Here is a 16,655-nt window from a genome sequence, read left to right as displayed (position 1 = left end):
CCCCTATTAACCGCAAGTTTGTTTTGTTTAGTTTTGTAAAGTAATATGCTTCTAAGTAATTTTAAAATAGAAACTAGGAGGCTGAAATAACCATATATACCAGGGCAACGTTTCACTTTAAAGGCCGATTAAGAGTCTTGATAGTGAACCTTTATGCAGAGAATAATTTCCATCTAATTTAACTGTTCAACAGAATGTGAATAGTAAAATTGGGAAGATACATTAAAAAGGATAATTAACATTTTTCTTTGTTCTGTAGTAGAAGAATCAAAACTTACATGGCAATATGTCCTTATATCTGTTCTTTTTAACATTTTCTTCTTTTTCTCCAGTGACTGTTGGATAGATTTTTTCAGTTCTATATTTGGTTGATAATCTTCTTAACCTCTGAAATAAAGATGTTAAAATTTAAGCAACGTTAACGTGTCAACATAATGAAAGCTTTGAGGAAATGAAGGACATCACTATTGTACTTGCTTCACATTGTACTTCAAAAACAACCTATTCATAACTTAGGCTACAAGTGTGTCATGGAAGTCATGGATTCTGTAACTTTCCAGGACTTCTGCAGTGGCTGAGACAGTCTCAGGCCACTTCCCCCTTCCCCCCCAGCAGCAGGAGTTTAGGTGTGTGGGGGGGAATCAGGGCTTGGGGTAAGGGTTCTGGGCAGCGCTTACCTTGGGAGGCTCCCTGGAAGTGGCGACATGTCCCTCCCTCGCGGCTCCTAGCTCTGCACACTGCCTCCGTCCACAGGCACCGCCCCCACAGCTCCCAGCCAATGGGAGTTGTGGAACCGGCACTTGGGGCAGGGGCAGCGCGCGGAGCTAGGAGCTGAGAGAGGAACATATTGCCACTTCCAGGGAGCCAGCTGGGGAGTCTGCCAGCCCCACCAACACCCCCGCCCCACCCCAGCACCAGCGGTTGTCCCCTGCCCTCCTGAGCACCCGCGGCTGGATTTAGTCAGGTCTATTAGTACAAGTCAGGGACAGGTCACAGGCCATGAATTTTTGTTTACTGCCTGTGACCTGTCCATGACTTTGACTAAAAATACCCGTGACTAAAACGTAGCCTTATTCATAACTCACCCTTCCTGTTCCAATCTCTCCTGAGTAACAACTGTACTCAAACAATTAAAATGTCTGGAACACTAAATGCTGCAAACAAAGTTCTACTTTACACCCCTTAAAAATGAGATTTTACGGCCAGGAAGGAAAAAGGCAATAGACTAGTTTCTCTTAAGAGGAAAAAACCCCACACCAATATTGCTTTAGAAGGGAGTGGTCAGAGATCAAGGTTTAAAAAGCACATTAAGTAGAATAGAGGAAAGGTAACAAAAATAAATCAGTTAAGATTTCCAGGTAGGAGAGCATGGTAGCAAATACAACCAAGTCAGTAAAAAAGAAAAGGAGTACTTGTGGCACCTTAGAGACTAAAAGTTATTTGAGCATAAGCTTTCGTGAGCTACAACTTACTTCATCAGATGCATTCAGTGGAAAATACAGTGGGGAGATTTATAAACACAGAGAACATGAAACAATGGGTGTTACCATACACACTGTAACGAGAGTGATCAGGTAAGGTGAGCTATTACCAGCAGGAGAGCAGGCGGGGGGGGGGGGGGCACGACCTTTTGAAGTGATAATCGAGGTGGGCCATTTCCAGCAGTTGACAAGAACATCTGAGGAACAGTGGGGGGTGCGGGGGGGGGGGGGGGAATAAACATGGGGAAATAGTTTTACTTTGTGTAATGGCCCATACACTCCCAGTCTTTATTCAAGGGTGGGGTAGTGAAGCGTGTGCAACACGAGCGTGTATAGATGGTCCCTTGGCATGGTTTGGAAACAAACTGGCTGCATTTTACGCAGCCGGCTTGAGGTACGAGGAGGAGGCGGGCGGGAAGGCTCATGGGGCAGGGGGCTGATGGAAAGATCTGGAGGCCCTGGAGTGAGGGGCAGGCAGGGCGCACCCTCTCACAGGACCCGCTCGAGGAAAAACCGAGCTGCAGGAGGCAGGGCTGCCTCCTCCTCCTGGAGTACAGGCCGGGGGGTTATAAAGGTGGAGATCCACCCAACTCCCCAGGTTGTAGTCCAGGAGGTCTCCGATCTTGGTGACTCCAGCCAGGACCAACCTCCGGCACACCAAAGGGGACTCCGCCACTGGCACACGAAGATAGGGATTGTGTAGTGGGGCTCCGCGAAGAGATCTACCCACTCAGTGGCCACAAAGGACCTGATTGCTGAAACCAGCCTACAGGCCCAGAGGAGGTCCTGGTAGAAAACAGGCAGCTCGGAGAGGTCTCGCGGAAGATTTCTCAAGTGGAGAAAAAAAGAGCTGCTGGTCATATCGGAGCCCTCGCAGGTGGCGGAGGAAGGCAATATGCTCCATGCCAAGCAACCTGCACTATAAAGGAGCCTCTGCAGGGCCTGGAGGCGGAAGACATGGATCTTCGTGCGCCTACACCTCAGGCCCTGTCCTCCCTCCTCCAGGGGTAGATGGAGAACACCTGCAGAGACCCCGTGCACTCCCGGCCAAAAACAACCTCCAGGACCAGCCTCCGGAGATTGGCCAGGAACAGCGGGGGTGGGCACAGGGTGTTGAGTCTGTGCCAGAGCATGGACAGGACCAGTTGGTTAAGCACCAGCGCTCTTCCCCAGAGGGAGAGGCACCGGAACAGTCCTGTCCAGCCCCGCAACCGCCCAAATCACCCTGCCCTCTAAACCGTTGCAGTTCTCCAATGGAGACAGATGCGTGGCAGAAAGACAAACGCCAAGATAGAGCAGTGGACCCGTGCTCCATCGGATGACCTGAAGCGCGGGTGGGAGGGAGCTCACCCACCACACGGCCCCAGTTGACCCGGGCAGAGGAGGCTGCCAAACAGCTTAACCGGCCTCCACCCGCACCATATCATCCGGGTCCTGGACCACAAGAAGCTCATCGGCAGCGTATGCTGCCAGGACCAGCCGCACCTCCAGCTCACGCAGCACCACCCCGTCAACTTTTTGCGAAGGAGACGAAGGAAGGGCTCAATGGCCAGAGTGTACAGCTGACCCAACAGTACGCAGCCTTGACGCACCCCTCGCCCAAAGCTGACAGGTGCGGTCAGGATCCAGTTGAGCCTTACTGGACACTCCACAGAGGCGTACAGCACCTGGAGAAACCCCACAAACTGGGGCCTGAAGCCGAATGCCTGCAGAGCGCCCAGGAGATAACCATGGTCCATCCGGTCAAACGTCTTCTCCTGATCCAAGGACAGGAGGGCGAACAACAGACCATCCCTGCACCCAAGCTCCAAAAGATCCCGGACCAGGTAAAGATGGTTCAAGATGGTATGGCCCGGGACGGTGTAGGTCTGGTCTGGATGGACCATGTCCACCAGCACGGACTGCAGCTGCAGCGAGATGGCCTTTGCCACGACCTTATAGTCCGTGCTGAGGAGCGAGACGGGAATGCCAATTCCAGAAATCGCGGCGGTCCCCCTTCTTCAGCAGCAAGGCAAGCACCGCTCGCCTACATGACAGAGGGAGGACCCCGCTCTCCAGAGACTCGGCCCAGATGGTGGCAAGGTCCGGGCCGAGGATGTCCCAGAACACGCGGTAGAACTCCAGTCAGCCCATCCATGCCCAGAGATTTATTGGTGGGCATGAGATGGAGGGCTTCCAAGAACTCAGCCAGAGTGAGAGGCAGCTCCAGCCGGTCCTGGTCGCCCATGCTGACCATTGGGAGTCCGTCCCAAAGCACTCTGTAGGCTTTGACGTCGGTCAGATCCTGGGAGAAAAGGCCAGCGTAGAAGGCCCTGGCCCTCTCGTACATCTCCACCGGATCTGTGAGGGGGGCACTGTCCTCCACCAGGAGGCAGAGAACGTGTTTTTTTGCCCCCCTATTCTTCTCCAGGACATAGAAGAAGCAGGAGCCACGATCCATCTCCCACAGGAAGTGGATGCGGGATCGAATGAAGGCACCTGAGACCCGAAGGTCATCGAGGAACTGGAGTTCCTCCTGCTTCTCCCAGTAGTCTCCGCAGAGGGGTGGATCCCCAAGGCTGGCGGCCAGATGTCTCTCCAGCTCCAAAACCTCCCACTCCAGCTGCTCTATCACCACATCCCTCCACCGGCTGGCGCCCCGTGTAGCTACGGCAGAAGAGCTGGGCAGGCACCTTCCCTACATCCCACCACCGCCATGCAGAGGGAAAGGCATGCCTCTGGTCCTGCCAGGCCAGCCAGAACTCCCAGAAGGACACCACAAATCCCACATCCTCCAGCACGCTGTTACTGAAGTGCCAATAGGCCAGCCCCAGCCTCTCCAAAGAAAGGGAGGCCGTCATGGCCACCAAATGGTGGTCCAAGAACGGGGCCAGCTGGACGCTGGAGGAATGGGCCTGCGAAAGATGACATCGAGAGAAATAAATGCGATCCAACTGGGAGTGGCTCTACCGTTGTTCCTCCACCTAGAGGAAAGTGAACATGGAGTCATCGTCTGGGTGGTGATTGCGCCAGACGTCCAGCAGGGAGTAATGGGCTACAATCTCCCTGAGGACATCTGTGGCGGCCGGGCTTGGCTCGATCCCCATGCGGTCCCACTCCTCAAGGGTGCAGTTGAAATCTCCACCCAGGACCAGGCACTCGCGAGGATCCAGAGAACCAAGGAAGGCGGACGCCCGCCGAAAGAAACACGCTCGCTCCGGGCCAGATGCTGGGGCATAGACATTGGCGAGATGCAACATCAGCCCCTCCACCCAAACCTGGAGGTGCAGCAGGCGACCTGGCACGACCTCGGTAATCCCCAGCACCTTATGCTGTAGGTGCGGGGAGAACAGGGTCGCCACCCTGGCCTGACGGGCCGAAAGATGGCTAAAGTAGACCCTGTCCCCCCACTCCAGCCGCCAGCTAGCTTCGGCAGCTGGGTCCGTGCGGGTATCCTGCAGGAAAATAACCGAGTACCTCCCCTCCCGAAGGAGGGAAAGCACCTGCAGAGACCCAACCTACAGCCCCGGGTGTTTAAAGTGGCAAAGATGGACAGCGACATGGGGAGGGCTGGGGATGATCCTTGCCGTCAGGGGCGGTAGCAGTTCCCATTGGGCCCCACAGCAAACAGTGACCGACTCCAAAAACCATCAGGGCATCACGGAAGCTGCGGGCCTGCTGGTAAGCTGCAGTGTCCCACTTCCTGGTCCCTTTGCCCTCCCCCATAATGGCCCTCACGGTCTGGAGAACAAGATGAAAATTGCCCCAGTGCTGAAGAGCAAGATGCACTCTGTTTGTGGAGCCACGAGTGTCTTCCAAGAAACAGCCCATCTCATTCCTCTGCGCGGCAGGGATTGGGGCCACGAACCCCAGGGCATCACCCGATTGGACACCCTGCCGGCCCCGTGGTCTATCGAGACAGGCAAGCGGGATCAGATGCCCGCCGTGATGCCCGTCCCGCTGGCGCCGCACCACCCAACTCAGCACTCAGCCCTAGGGACATTGGTGAAGGGAGAACTGCAGCCCCGGATGGGCCATGAGAGAGAAAAATAAAAATCGCTTCTCGGGGGACCTCACAAAAAGAAAAAGAGGCAACCCCAGGGGCGGCAGCAACAGGAAGAGGAAAGGAATAGAGGTTAAGGACAGGAACAGGGGCTGGAACAGGGTCAGGGACAGGACACAAATCTAGGACGGGAACAGGGTCTGGTCAGGGAACAGGGACAAAATCAGGGGCCAGAGTGACAGAGCCACCAGGACACGGTGCCCCTTGACCCAGCATGGTGGGCAAAAGGGCAGCAAGGGATTGGGGTGCCCCCACAACACCAGGCTCAGGTGCCCCACTTAACGAGGCACCCACGATTACAGCACTTGGGGGCAAGGGCTGCGGCCCCGCTTCATAGGGCATGGCACTCATGGGCTCATAGCCTGGCCACTCAGCGTTGGCCGTCGCCTCACTGGGCACAGCAGCACCAGTCGGATTACCATTTGCTGCCGGGCAGATTGTCAGGTCCCGGGGCGGTGCAATGGCCAAAACAGGGATAACCGCCTGAGGCGGGGGAAAAGAGGAAGGGGGTGGGCAACAGACCACAAGTGCCCTGACCAAGGCCCCCTAGTTGGTGAGCGTCCACCCGCTCGGTGGTTAGGGTCAAGCCTAGGGCCTCGATCTCATCAAAAATAAAGGCAAACTCCCCAACCACCTCTACGGGCTCCCCCTTGGCAGCAGCCAGGGCAATAGGCACTGTGGCACCTACAGGGGGCACAGATGGCAAAGTGGCAGGAGGGACACCTTCGTAACCCCTCAGGGAGGGACTCCATAGGAGAAATGGTGCTACCTGCCACCATAGCTGCAGTGGCCTCGGCCAACTCCAAACAATTAACATCAGCAGGGGAGTCAGCAGAAAGCCCAGTGCCAGCAACCCCTTCATAGTTTTACAGGGGGTCCCTTCCCCCTCACCAATGAGGGGGAGGGGTGCTGGCCCTGTGCTCCCCGCTTTCGGTGCCTCCCTCGCATGAGCTCCCAGCTCCCCGAAGGGGCGGGCTGGCCAGCTGGATCAGAGCTGGGGAGCAAGGATGTTGACAGGCGGGTAAGGGAAGAGGCGGGCAGGACAGCAGGGAAAGGGACAGAATCCCCTCGAGGCAAGCCCTGCTCAAGTCCCACCACCAGCCCTCCCACCCTCTCCTCCGCAGGCCCTGGTCTATCACCCAGCACAGCAGCGGGGCCCGCACACTCATCTGGGCATATCGGGGGAGCCACCCCTGAGACCTGAGAGAAGTTGAGATCGGTCACAGATGGAGGAGGGGTGACCCCAGGGTACGGGCGATCAGGGCTGCCGGCGATGGTAGAGCAGATGCCCTTCCAGGTAGTGGGGGTCCCAGATGCCCCTCTGAGCCGGGCCGGGGGAAGTCCCTCCAGATGTGCCCTGCCGCCTGGCCGAGAAAGCACCGGGCCTCCCCCGAGAAGCAGTAAACCCGATACTGGGCCCCTCGATGGGGCACCAGAAAGGACCCTTCCAGAGGCCCCCCCATCACTTGAACCTGCACCTGCCAGCGGAACGACAAAACGTGATGGAGGGCGGGGTCCTTACAGCCCAATGATATGGGGCTAAGGACAAACAAGGGCTTCCCCAGGGTGGAGAGGAACGGCAAAAGGGTGGCATTGGGGAGGAAGGGAGGAACAGAGGAGACCACCACCTGTATGCCCAGGTCCTCCAAAAGGCTCAAGGGGGACGTGAATGCCCCCCCCCCCCCGCCCACTGCCAAACCCCTCTCCACCGCCTCCTGGGCGGCGGCCTCCGATGACAGGAAGAACACCACCTTCCCAAACATCTTAGAGGCCGCCACCCGTGCCAACGCCCACACGTAGGTTTCTATGTGGGGCGAGGTTGGCACCAGGAGGCAACGCACCCAGTGCTCCCTGGTGAGGGTGGGAAAAGGGCCCTGGCTGCTGGGAATGGTATTCCGGGAGGCTGCTGGAGCAGACGGCGAGGCGGCGAGTGGAGGGGTCACAGCCACCTGGGTGTATGCCCTGGGGGCCGAGGGAGCAGCACCCCCAGGGTTGGTGGAGGGAACAACAGGTAAGGTTGAAGGGGGGCTGCGGCTGTTGACAGGGCTGCAGCGGGAGAGGGCTCCACCGCTACAGGAGGTTTCACCTTCCGGGTGGGGCCCTTGCCCTTTTTTGTCCCCCGGCTCTTCCCACCAGCCAAGGGAGTGGTTTCGGAAGTGGAGGTGGCAGAGGTCGCAGCAGCAGCAACAGAGTCCCGGGAGTCCCTATGCGTGCCTGCCGCCGCCAGTGCCTCAGCTGCAGTGCTGACATATACCCCAGCAGTGGCAGTCAAGGTGGCCATCGCTGAGGAGGGCGTGGTACGGGGGGTGGAGACTGAAGGAGAACTGCAGGGGCAGCCAGGAAAGTCCCACCCCCTGAACCACCCACCACAGGAAAGGGGCGATAGGGACAGCTGCTAGGGCAGGAAGAAGGGAACGGAGGGAAGGAAAGGGCAAGGGGGAGGGGAGAGAAAGGGATAGGAAAGGAGGAGGAATGGCTACCTGCTAGACCCCACCTGCTAGACTGAAAGCGGGGTGGAGGGGCGTCAACAGAAAGGGACAGAGAAAAACGAGGAACAACTCCCAACACAAGATGAGAAAAAACCGGCTCCCCCTGCTGCACTGAGGAAAGGAGGGGAAAACTAGAACAATGTGGGGGAACATGCATCAGTGAAGCGATTAATGGAAAAAAGGGGGCGGAATCTCAAATGCCAACAGCGGAACGTGGACAGACCGGGAAGGTGAGCAAACAGCAAGGGATTGAATGAAAGGTGGGGGGGGGGGGGTGGAGAGTTAGAACAAGTATGCCACAGGCATGGTGCAAAAAACAGGGTGGGTTCAAAAACATCCAAAGGAAAGGGGAGGAGAATGCGGCTGGCAACCATGCCCGCACCACAGGACAAGGACGGGGCAAACTAACCAAGGACCAAAAGCCAAAACAGGGCAAATCAGAGCAAACAGAGTGGCTAGAAGGGGGGCGGGCGGGGCAGCCAGCAAAGGGAAAGGGGGCAAACAGCTGCAAGACCAGAGGCAGAGGGGAACACGGCCCACCTGCCAAATGCAGCAAGGGAGGGAGGACAAAGCCAAGGGAGGGGAAAGAAGGGAAAAGCGCACCCACGGGGACCCAAAAACCAAGTGCCTGCTTGCTGCCGCTACTGTCCCGGGATGGATAGACAGAGCAAACTGCTGGACTGGGGAGTGGAGAATAGAGCCAAAAGGTAGGTGGAAAGGTGGAGGGGGCAGTGGTGGTGGCAGTAGGGGAGCAAACAGACCGGGGGAGGGCTCCATGCCACTCCCCCAGCTCCCCACAACAAAGGCACCTACCACCACAGAAGCAAAGATGTTACAAACCCCCTCCACAAAACAAGGCCCCCTCCACTCCCCAAAAGAGATGGAACAAGCGGGGCCTCACACTACCCTTTGAGGGTCACACCAGCAGAGTCCTCCCGACAGCTGCAGCAGCAGCCAGGGGGGCAACCAGCCAGCAGGATGACCTCAAAAGAGTGTATCAGGTATATCAGCCTCAGGATGAGCAGGTCCCTGTTCCCTGGATAGCCAAACAAAGGCTACTCCAGGCCAGTCAACTAATTAAGGTCATTAGGCTAACAGAGACAGGTGGAACCAATCAAGGTTTCACTCAGACTGCTTAAAAGCTCTCCTTCCTAGTTCCCTCAAGAGCCCCCAGGTGAAAGGAACTGGAGGAGGAAGCATTGCTGTATCCTGAGGTAAGGGTGAAGCTAGGAAGAGGGGACCACAGGGGAAGTGGCCCAGGGAATCAAAGCAGCATTTAGCGGTGGACGGAAAGCCACCAACAGCTGCTATCCTTAGGGTCCCTGGGCTGGAACCCAGAGTAGAGGGTGGGCCCAGGTTCCCCCCCAATACTCTACAGAGATCCCCTTGAGAGGGGAAGCCAGACTCTGTCCATTCAGGAGGGTGAACTGTGCCTACTGAGCTCTACGGAGCAACAAAGACTGGGGAGGGTATTTCCCCTTTCCATCTCCCATACTGGCCTGTGATGAAATTAACTCAATAGGCTGTGACTCTGGCCACTACACTGTGAAAGGAAGGTCACATTGGGGCCTTAGTGAGTTTGAGGCCCCTGGATCCGCCAGGAAGCATGGGACCCACAATTACAGGCTCAGAACTTTGTCACACTGGAGATAGTCTACAGAGCCTAAGCATAAAACCACACAAAAGCAGAGTAGTTAAACATTAATATTTTCAAATTGTGGCCAATACTTGCACTTTGCTTGCATATTGTACCTCTTCTCCGACCCTACTGCTTTAATCTGTGTGATTTTTAGAGGGCAGGGACCATGCCTCTTTATATCTGTGCATAAAACATTAAAAAATCTTCCAGAAAGAATATTTTATATTAATAAATAAAAAGTGCCAAATAAAGAACAACGTAAGTATGTAAATATTTAAATTATTTAAACACTTAAGTAAAGGCTTGTTTAGCATAAGAAAGTCATACTTTAGGAATAATGGCATTGAGAGAGATGTATTAGACTATGGAACAGTTTCCCAAAGAAAGTGGGGGAAATCTTTGTTTTGCCTATATAAAGCTAGACAAGATAAAACCACTAGTATATGTATAACATGGAATAATCTGGATCGGCAAAGTGGACTGCATGGTCTAGTACAGTGGTTTTCAACCTTTTTTCATCTGTGGACCCCTAAAAAACTTTGAATGGAGGTGCAGACCCCTTTGGAAATCTTTGACAGTCTGTGGACATACAGGGATCTGTGCTGAAAACCACTGGTCTAATACTATGAAAAAAATCAACCCCCCATGGCAAAGTTGTTGCATAACCAACTATAAAACTAGGGAGAAAATAAAGCTCTCTTTACTATCAGTATAGCCCAATGACAGAAGCAGTAAACTGAACCCTATGAACCACTGAACCCTATGAACCACTGCTCCTGCTTAACAATACCTTGGTTCCTAACAACCTCCATTCCTCAGTAAGTTTTCAAATACTGTTTTTGGTGATGAGGTACGTCAAATGTGTTATGCAACTATTCTTAATACAACCTACCAAAAAAATAAATCACAATTAAATTGCCAGCCGATGGAAAAGTACTAATACTACACAGCTTGTCAGTGCACACCCCCAGCAACTTGGATTCACGGACATGGTTTAATTAATTCGAAAGTGGAATTTGTATATTAACAGAATGTATGAAGACTGTCCCTGCCCCAAAGAACTTTCAGTCTAAGACATGCAAGGGTAAGGAGGGTACAGATAAAAGTCAAAAATATATACTTGTTACATTTCAAAAATAGTCCCAAATGCCATCCCACTTCTGAAGTGATCAAGTTAGCCAGTGATGAAGTAAGTCTGAGGAAGTATTTGAGGGAGGAAAGGATGTTGAAAAAAATGGTTACTCACCTTTTCGTAACTATTCTTAGAGATTAGTTGCTCATACCCATTCCATTTAGGTGTGCGTGCTCTGCGTGCAGTCATCAGAAAGTTTTTCCCCAGCAGCACCCATCGGGTTGGCTGTGGAGCCCCTTGGAGTGGTGCCTTCATGGAGCTCAATATAGGGCCCTGCTGGTCTGGCGCCTCCTCAGTTCCTTCTTGCCGGTTACTCTGACAGAGGGGAAGGCGGGCGTGTTTGGAATGAATATGAGCAACACATCTCTAAGAACAGTAGTTACAAGAAGGTGAGTAACTTTTTTCTATTCTCCTTTCCTCCCTCACACTCCAACACTAGCTAACTTGATCACTTCAGAAGGAGGACGAGTGATCGCTAATATAAATTCCAATTAGGTGACGCCCAAGCCTTACGTAGGCGGTAGGGACGGAGTAATGGAATCGCTGATTGGAGCACCGCTCTGCCAGATGATGGCGTAATGAGACGTGAATGTGTATATTGAGGACCAACTTGCTGCCCTGCAGATTTCTTGTATCGGGACCTGGGCCAGGAACACCGCTGATGAGGCCTGAGCCCTCGTGGAGTGTACCATAAGAGCCGGGGCTAGTATTTTGGCCAGTTTGTAGCACTTGTGGATGCATGACATGATCCAGGAAGATATTCTTGGAGATGAGACCAGGAGTCCTTTCATCCAGTCTGCCACCACTATGAATTACTGGTTCGACTTCCTGAATGGTTTAGTGCGCTCGATGTAAAAGGAGAGTGCTCACCGAACATACAGGGAGTGCAGCCTCTGCTCATGGCTACTGGAATGAGGCTTAGGATAAAAAAAAAAAGCAGGAAAGTGTCTTGACTAGTGTGGAAATGTGACAACCTTAGGAAGAAAGGCCAGGTGAGGTCTGAGTTGCACCTTATCCCTGTGGAAAACCATATAAGGTGGGTCTGAGGTAAGGGCCTTTACCTCAGACACCCTCCTTGCTGATGCAATGGCGACCTGAAAGGCTACCTTCCATGACAGATAGAGAAGGGAGCAAGTCGCCAGCGGTTCAAATGGGGGCCCCATTCGCCTGGAAAGGACTAGTTTAAGATCCCACGCAGGGACAGACTGTCTGATCTGGGGATGTAGGCGTTCCAGACCCTTGAGGAACCAACCACAGGGTTGGCGAAGACTGAGGGTCCGACGCTCCTGGGTGGAAGGCTGAGATAGCAGCGAGGTGTACCTTTATGGAGGACACTGCCAGGCCTTACTGTTTCAGGTGCACTTCGCTGTTATCTGGGCCTTCCACCCAGGAGCATCTGGACCCTCGGTCTTCGCCAACGCTGTGGTTGGTTGGTTCCTCAAGCGTCTGGAACACCTACATCCCCAGATCAGACAGTCTGTCCCTGCGTGGGACCTTAACCTAGTCCTCTCCAGGCTAAAGGGGCCCCTGGAGAAGGTGCAGAAGGTACAGGTGTCTGAAGAGGGAGTGTACGATGCTGGTCACATCAACAAGTATATCTTTTCCACTTTGCCAGATATGTGGCTCTAGTGGAGGGCTTCCTGCTGCCAAGTAGGACCACCCTTACTTGTTCTGAGCACAGAAGCTCCCCGGGGTCAGCCATGAAGCTTCCAAGCCGTGAGGTGGAGGGACTGCAGGTCAGGGTGATAAAGACGACCATGGTCCTGAGTGATCAGGTCGGGGAGGAGAGGCAACGTGTCCAGGGCGTCCACTGACAGTTCCAGGAGTGTGATGTAACAATGTCATCGAGGCCATGCTGGCGCTACCAGAGTTCTCTGCCCTATCCCTGCGGACCATGAGTAGGACCTTTTGCACGAGAGGGAATGGGGGAAAGGCATAGAGCTGGCAGCCAGGGTAGCAGGAATGCGTCCGTGATTGAGCCTGGGCTGTGTCTCTGGAAGGCGCAAAACATTTGGACACTTTGTTCCGAGTGGCGAACAGATCGACCTGGGGTAACCCCCACCTTTTGAATATGAGATGTATGACATCTGGATGGACCACTCGTGACTGCGGAAGGACCTGCTGAGGTGGTCCACCAGTGCATTCTTAACTCCTGGTAGATAGGATGCTTCCAGCTGAATGAGTGGGCTATGCAGAACTCCCACAGATGGAGGGCTTCCTGACATATGGGAAAGGACCAGGCTCCACCCTGCTTGTTGATGTAAAACATGGCAGTATGTTATCAGAACTGCTACGCAAAGACCTTGTAGTTGGGCCTGAAAGTCTGGCATGCTAGTTGCACTGCCCTTAGCTCTTTGATGTTGACATGGAGGGAGAGCTCATCCTGCAACCAAAGACGCTGTGTTTGGAGGTCTCCCAAATGCACACCCTGTCCCAGAGCTGACGCTTCCATTAGTAGGGACAAGGAAGGCTGAGAGCTGTTGAAGGGGACTCCTTCACACATTGTCTGAGGGTCGAGCCACCATTGAAGGGACTCGAGCACCTGCCCTGGCACAGTAACCACTAAATTCAGGCTATTGCATCCTGGGAGAGGCCAAAGCGAGCCATGGCTGTAGAGGCTGGAGCCTCAGTCTGGCATACCAGGTCACATTAAGTGCAGGATGCCATGGTGCCGAGGAGACTCCAGCATCCCCTTGCTGTAGAGGTTGGGTACTGCCTGAGGCCTTGAACAATGTCCATCATGGCTTGGAATCGGGACTCTGGCAAAAATGCTCTTGCCTGAACCGAGTTTAACACCGCCCCAATTAATTCTATTCTTTGGGTTGGTACCAAGGTTGACTTGAACAAGTTGAGGAGACCCAGTCTCTTGAATGTGGATCTGACCAATCAGACTTGAGGCTCCTCCTTCCCCCTGGTGAGGCCCCTGAGCAGCCAGTTGTCGAGGTATGGGTATACCTGGACCTGCCTCCGATGGAGGAAAGTGGCCACGACCAACATGCACTTGGTGAACATTCGGGGGGGGAGGGAGAGAGGGGGGATGGGCTGTTGAGAGGCCCAATGGAAGGACCACGAATTTATAATAATTGTGGTCCACCATGAAGAGTAGGAATCACCTGTGTGCAAGCCAAATAGCTATATGGAAGTACGTGTCTTTCATGTTGAGGGCGCTGTACCAGTCTCCTGGATCCAGAGAGTGAATAATGGTGCCCAGGGAGACCATGTGGAATTTCAACTTTACCATGAACTTGTTGAGTCCTCGTAGATCTAGAATGGGTCTGAGACCCCTCTTGGCTTTGGGGATTAGGAAGTATTGGGAATAGAATCCCTTTCCCCTTAGCTCCCGAGGAACCTCCTCCACCGCTCCCATGGTGATGTGTGCCCGCACCTCCTGGATAAGGAGTTGCTCATGAGAAGGGTCCCTGAAGAGGGATGGGGAAAGGAGGTGGGAGGGAGGGTAGGAGCAGAATTGGAGAGAATATCCCACTTCTACCATATGGAGAATCCAGTGGTCTGAAGTTATTTGGGACCAAGCACGGTAGAAGTGGGACAGACTATTCAAGAAAGATGCACCTTCGAAAGGCCTGCTTTTAATCCACCGATGGTTTAGTCGGGCCCAGCCCTGCCGGGGTGGGGGGGGGAGGGAGGGAGAAAGGACTATGAATGGACTATAAAGAGGAAGATTAACGTGTCTGAGACCAAAGAAAAGGATGTTGTAGTCCAGACGGGAGATAGAACCTGCACTAAAGATTTAGCTGTAGAGCCACAAAGAAAATGTAAGGTCTTGGAAAAGCTTTGGCAGAACATAAAATTAGGATATAGCCTGAACGTGTGATGTAAGGGAGGTGGGAGTTGGAGGATTTCCAGGTTACAGGGCAGAGGAAAACAGGAGGATGTGGGCAATGAGAGGGAAGAGAATTCAGTCTGGACCAAGTTTAAGTTGATGGCAAGACATCCAGGAAGAGCTATCAGAGGAATAGGCTTTATGCTAATTAAAACTGTTCACAATACACAGCATGTATTTTGGGACAAAAATCAGTAAGACTACCAAATTACTTCCCTGAAAATTTCAGAGATGAAACTGCAGAGATGTTAGAGATCAAAAGTCTGTACTTTCACAGACAGCCTGGATCTTGCACAGCACTCACATGCACTCTACTGGCAGTTCTGGTGTTACAAGCCCTTCATTTATATGCACTATACAAGTCACAATTTTTGACAAGTATATTTTTAAAAGGCAATTGGAAATTCGCATGCAGTTCTTTAAAAATAAGACAAATCATTCTAAAGGCGCTGTAAAACTAAGTTCCATTCTAGTTAGAAATTCTGCATAGACTAATTTTGCTTATTCACTTTATCACAGAAGTGGTTTGCGGGATAGTGACAAACCCTTACCACATATGGCAGTGGGGGGATGTTCTTTTGACTGGAACAATTGAGTGTGAGAAATACACTTCCTGCTTTCATAATGGCTGAAAGTCAGCATTGTGAATTGTTGAAATTCTACTCAACTGCATCCTTCAAAGTTGCTTCAGAAAAACCTTGGGGTTTGTTTGGCTTTTTTTTAAGTCTTAAGTTAATATATGGACTGCCACTACAGTAAGTCAACAAATCAGTCAGTTTGAGACAGCAGAATCTGTCACGTTTGCAGCCATCTTATTTTATTTATTGGTTATCCAAGTCCCACTAAAAATCGGCAATAGAGGCACATTGCTCAATGCCACACAAGATACATATTCATATAACTTCTCTTCCACAGTGTATGTGAAGAAATATTTTAGCTTGTTTTCCATATGCTGCCTATCTAGGTTTAAAGAACACCATTTAAAAAACTGAATATTTACTTAGAATCAACTGACCCATTTTGCCTCCTTCCTGACCCTCCATCGTAAGGATAAGTATTCAGCAGATGCTTATATAAGAAATAGTGACATGTCATTAGGGCCTTGTCTACACTAGCAGTTTGCAGCAAGTATTCCCCTGTTGCTTAACCACTTATGCAGTTCTAGTGGTGACGGAAGTACTTGGAGAGTTAATAGGCAGGGTGCAAGCATTTACCATGGTTTTGACTAGACTTGCTTTGAGAAGCATTGGATAACATGGTGGTAAAATACCAGCTCTTAGTCAATGCTATGGATCCCACCATTTTGTTGCCACACACACAGATGCATACTGTCGCAGTGCAACAAAAGGAGATTAAAAAGTTCAGTGTAGATACACTGTGCAAGACAATGTGACTTTTCTAACAACCATGCAGAAAAACCAATATGGAAATCAAAGCTTGCTTCCTGCACTTAAGAAGGAAGAATCCCATGCACTGCTACAGGCTGGGGACTGACTGGCTAAGCAGCAGTACTGCAGAAAAGGACCTGGGGATTACAGTGGACAAAAAGCTGGATATGAGTCAACAGTGTGCCCTTGTTGCCAAGAAGGCCAATGGCATATTGGGCTGCATTATTATTATTATAATATATATTATTATTATTATTATAGTAGAAGTATATCCAGCGGATTGAGGGAAGTGATTATTCCCCTCTCTTCGGCACTGGTGAGGCCACACCTGGAGTATTGAGTCCAGTTTTGGTCCTCCCACTACAGAAGGGATGTGGACAAATTGGAGAGTCCAGCAGAGGGCAACAAAAATGATTAGGTGGCTGTGGCACATGACTTATAAGGAGAGGCTGAGGGTATCTGGGGTTATTTAGTCTGCAGAAGAGAAGAGTGAGGGGGGATTTGATAGTAGCCTTCAACTACCTGAAGGGGGGTTCCAAAGGAGGATGGAGCTAGGCTGTTCAGTGGTGGCAGATGACAGAACAAGGAGCAATAGTCTCAAGTTGCAGTGGGGGAGGTCTAGGTTGGATATTAGGAAACACTA

General features: G+C 52.3%; 1 protein-coding gene across 3 annotated transcripts in view; it reads right to left on the bottom strand.

Annotated features, from left to right (window-relative positions):
* The window catches only part of PTPN12 (protein tyrosine phosphatase non-receptor type 12), a 145,953-nt gene that overhangs the window by 85,802 nt on the left and 43,496 nt on the right, over positions 1-16,655 (bottom strand). For all 3 annotated transcript variants that reach the window (XM_077836028.1, XM_077836037.1, XM_077836018.1), the window contains exon 2: positions 279-387. In XM_077836028.1, coding sequence (XP_077692154.1) covers positions 279-387 — 109 coding nt within the window. The remainder of the gene's footprint in view (positions 1-278; positions 388-16,655) is intronic.

Source organism: Eretmochelys imbricata, chromosome 1 (assembly GCF_965152235.1).
Source record: "Eretmochelys imbricata isolate rEreImb1 chromosome 1, rEreImb1.hap1, whole genome shotgun sequence".
NCBI lineage: Eukaryota > Metazoa > Chordata > Testudines > Cheloniidae > Eretmochelys > Eretmochelys imbricata.
Note: the sequence above shows the minus strand (reverse complement) of the source record. Positions and strands in the feature narration are given on the sequence as shown.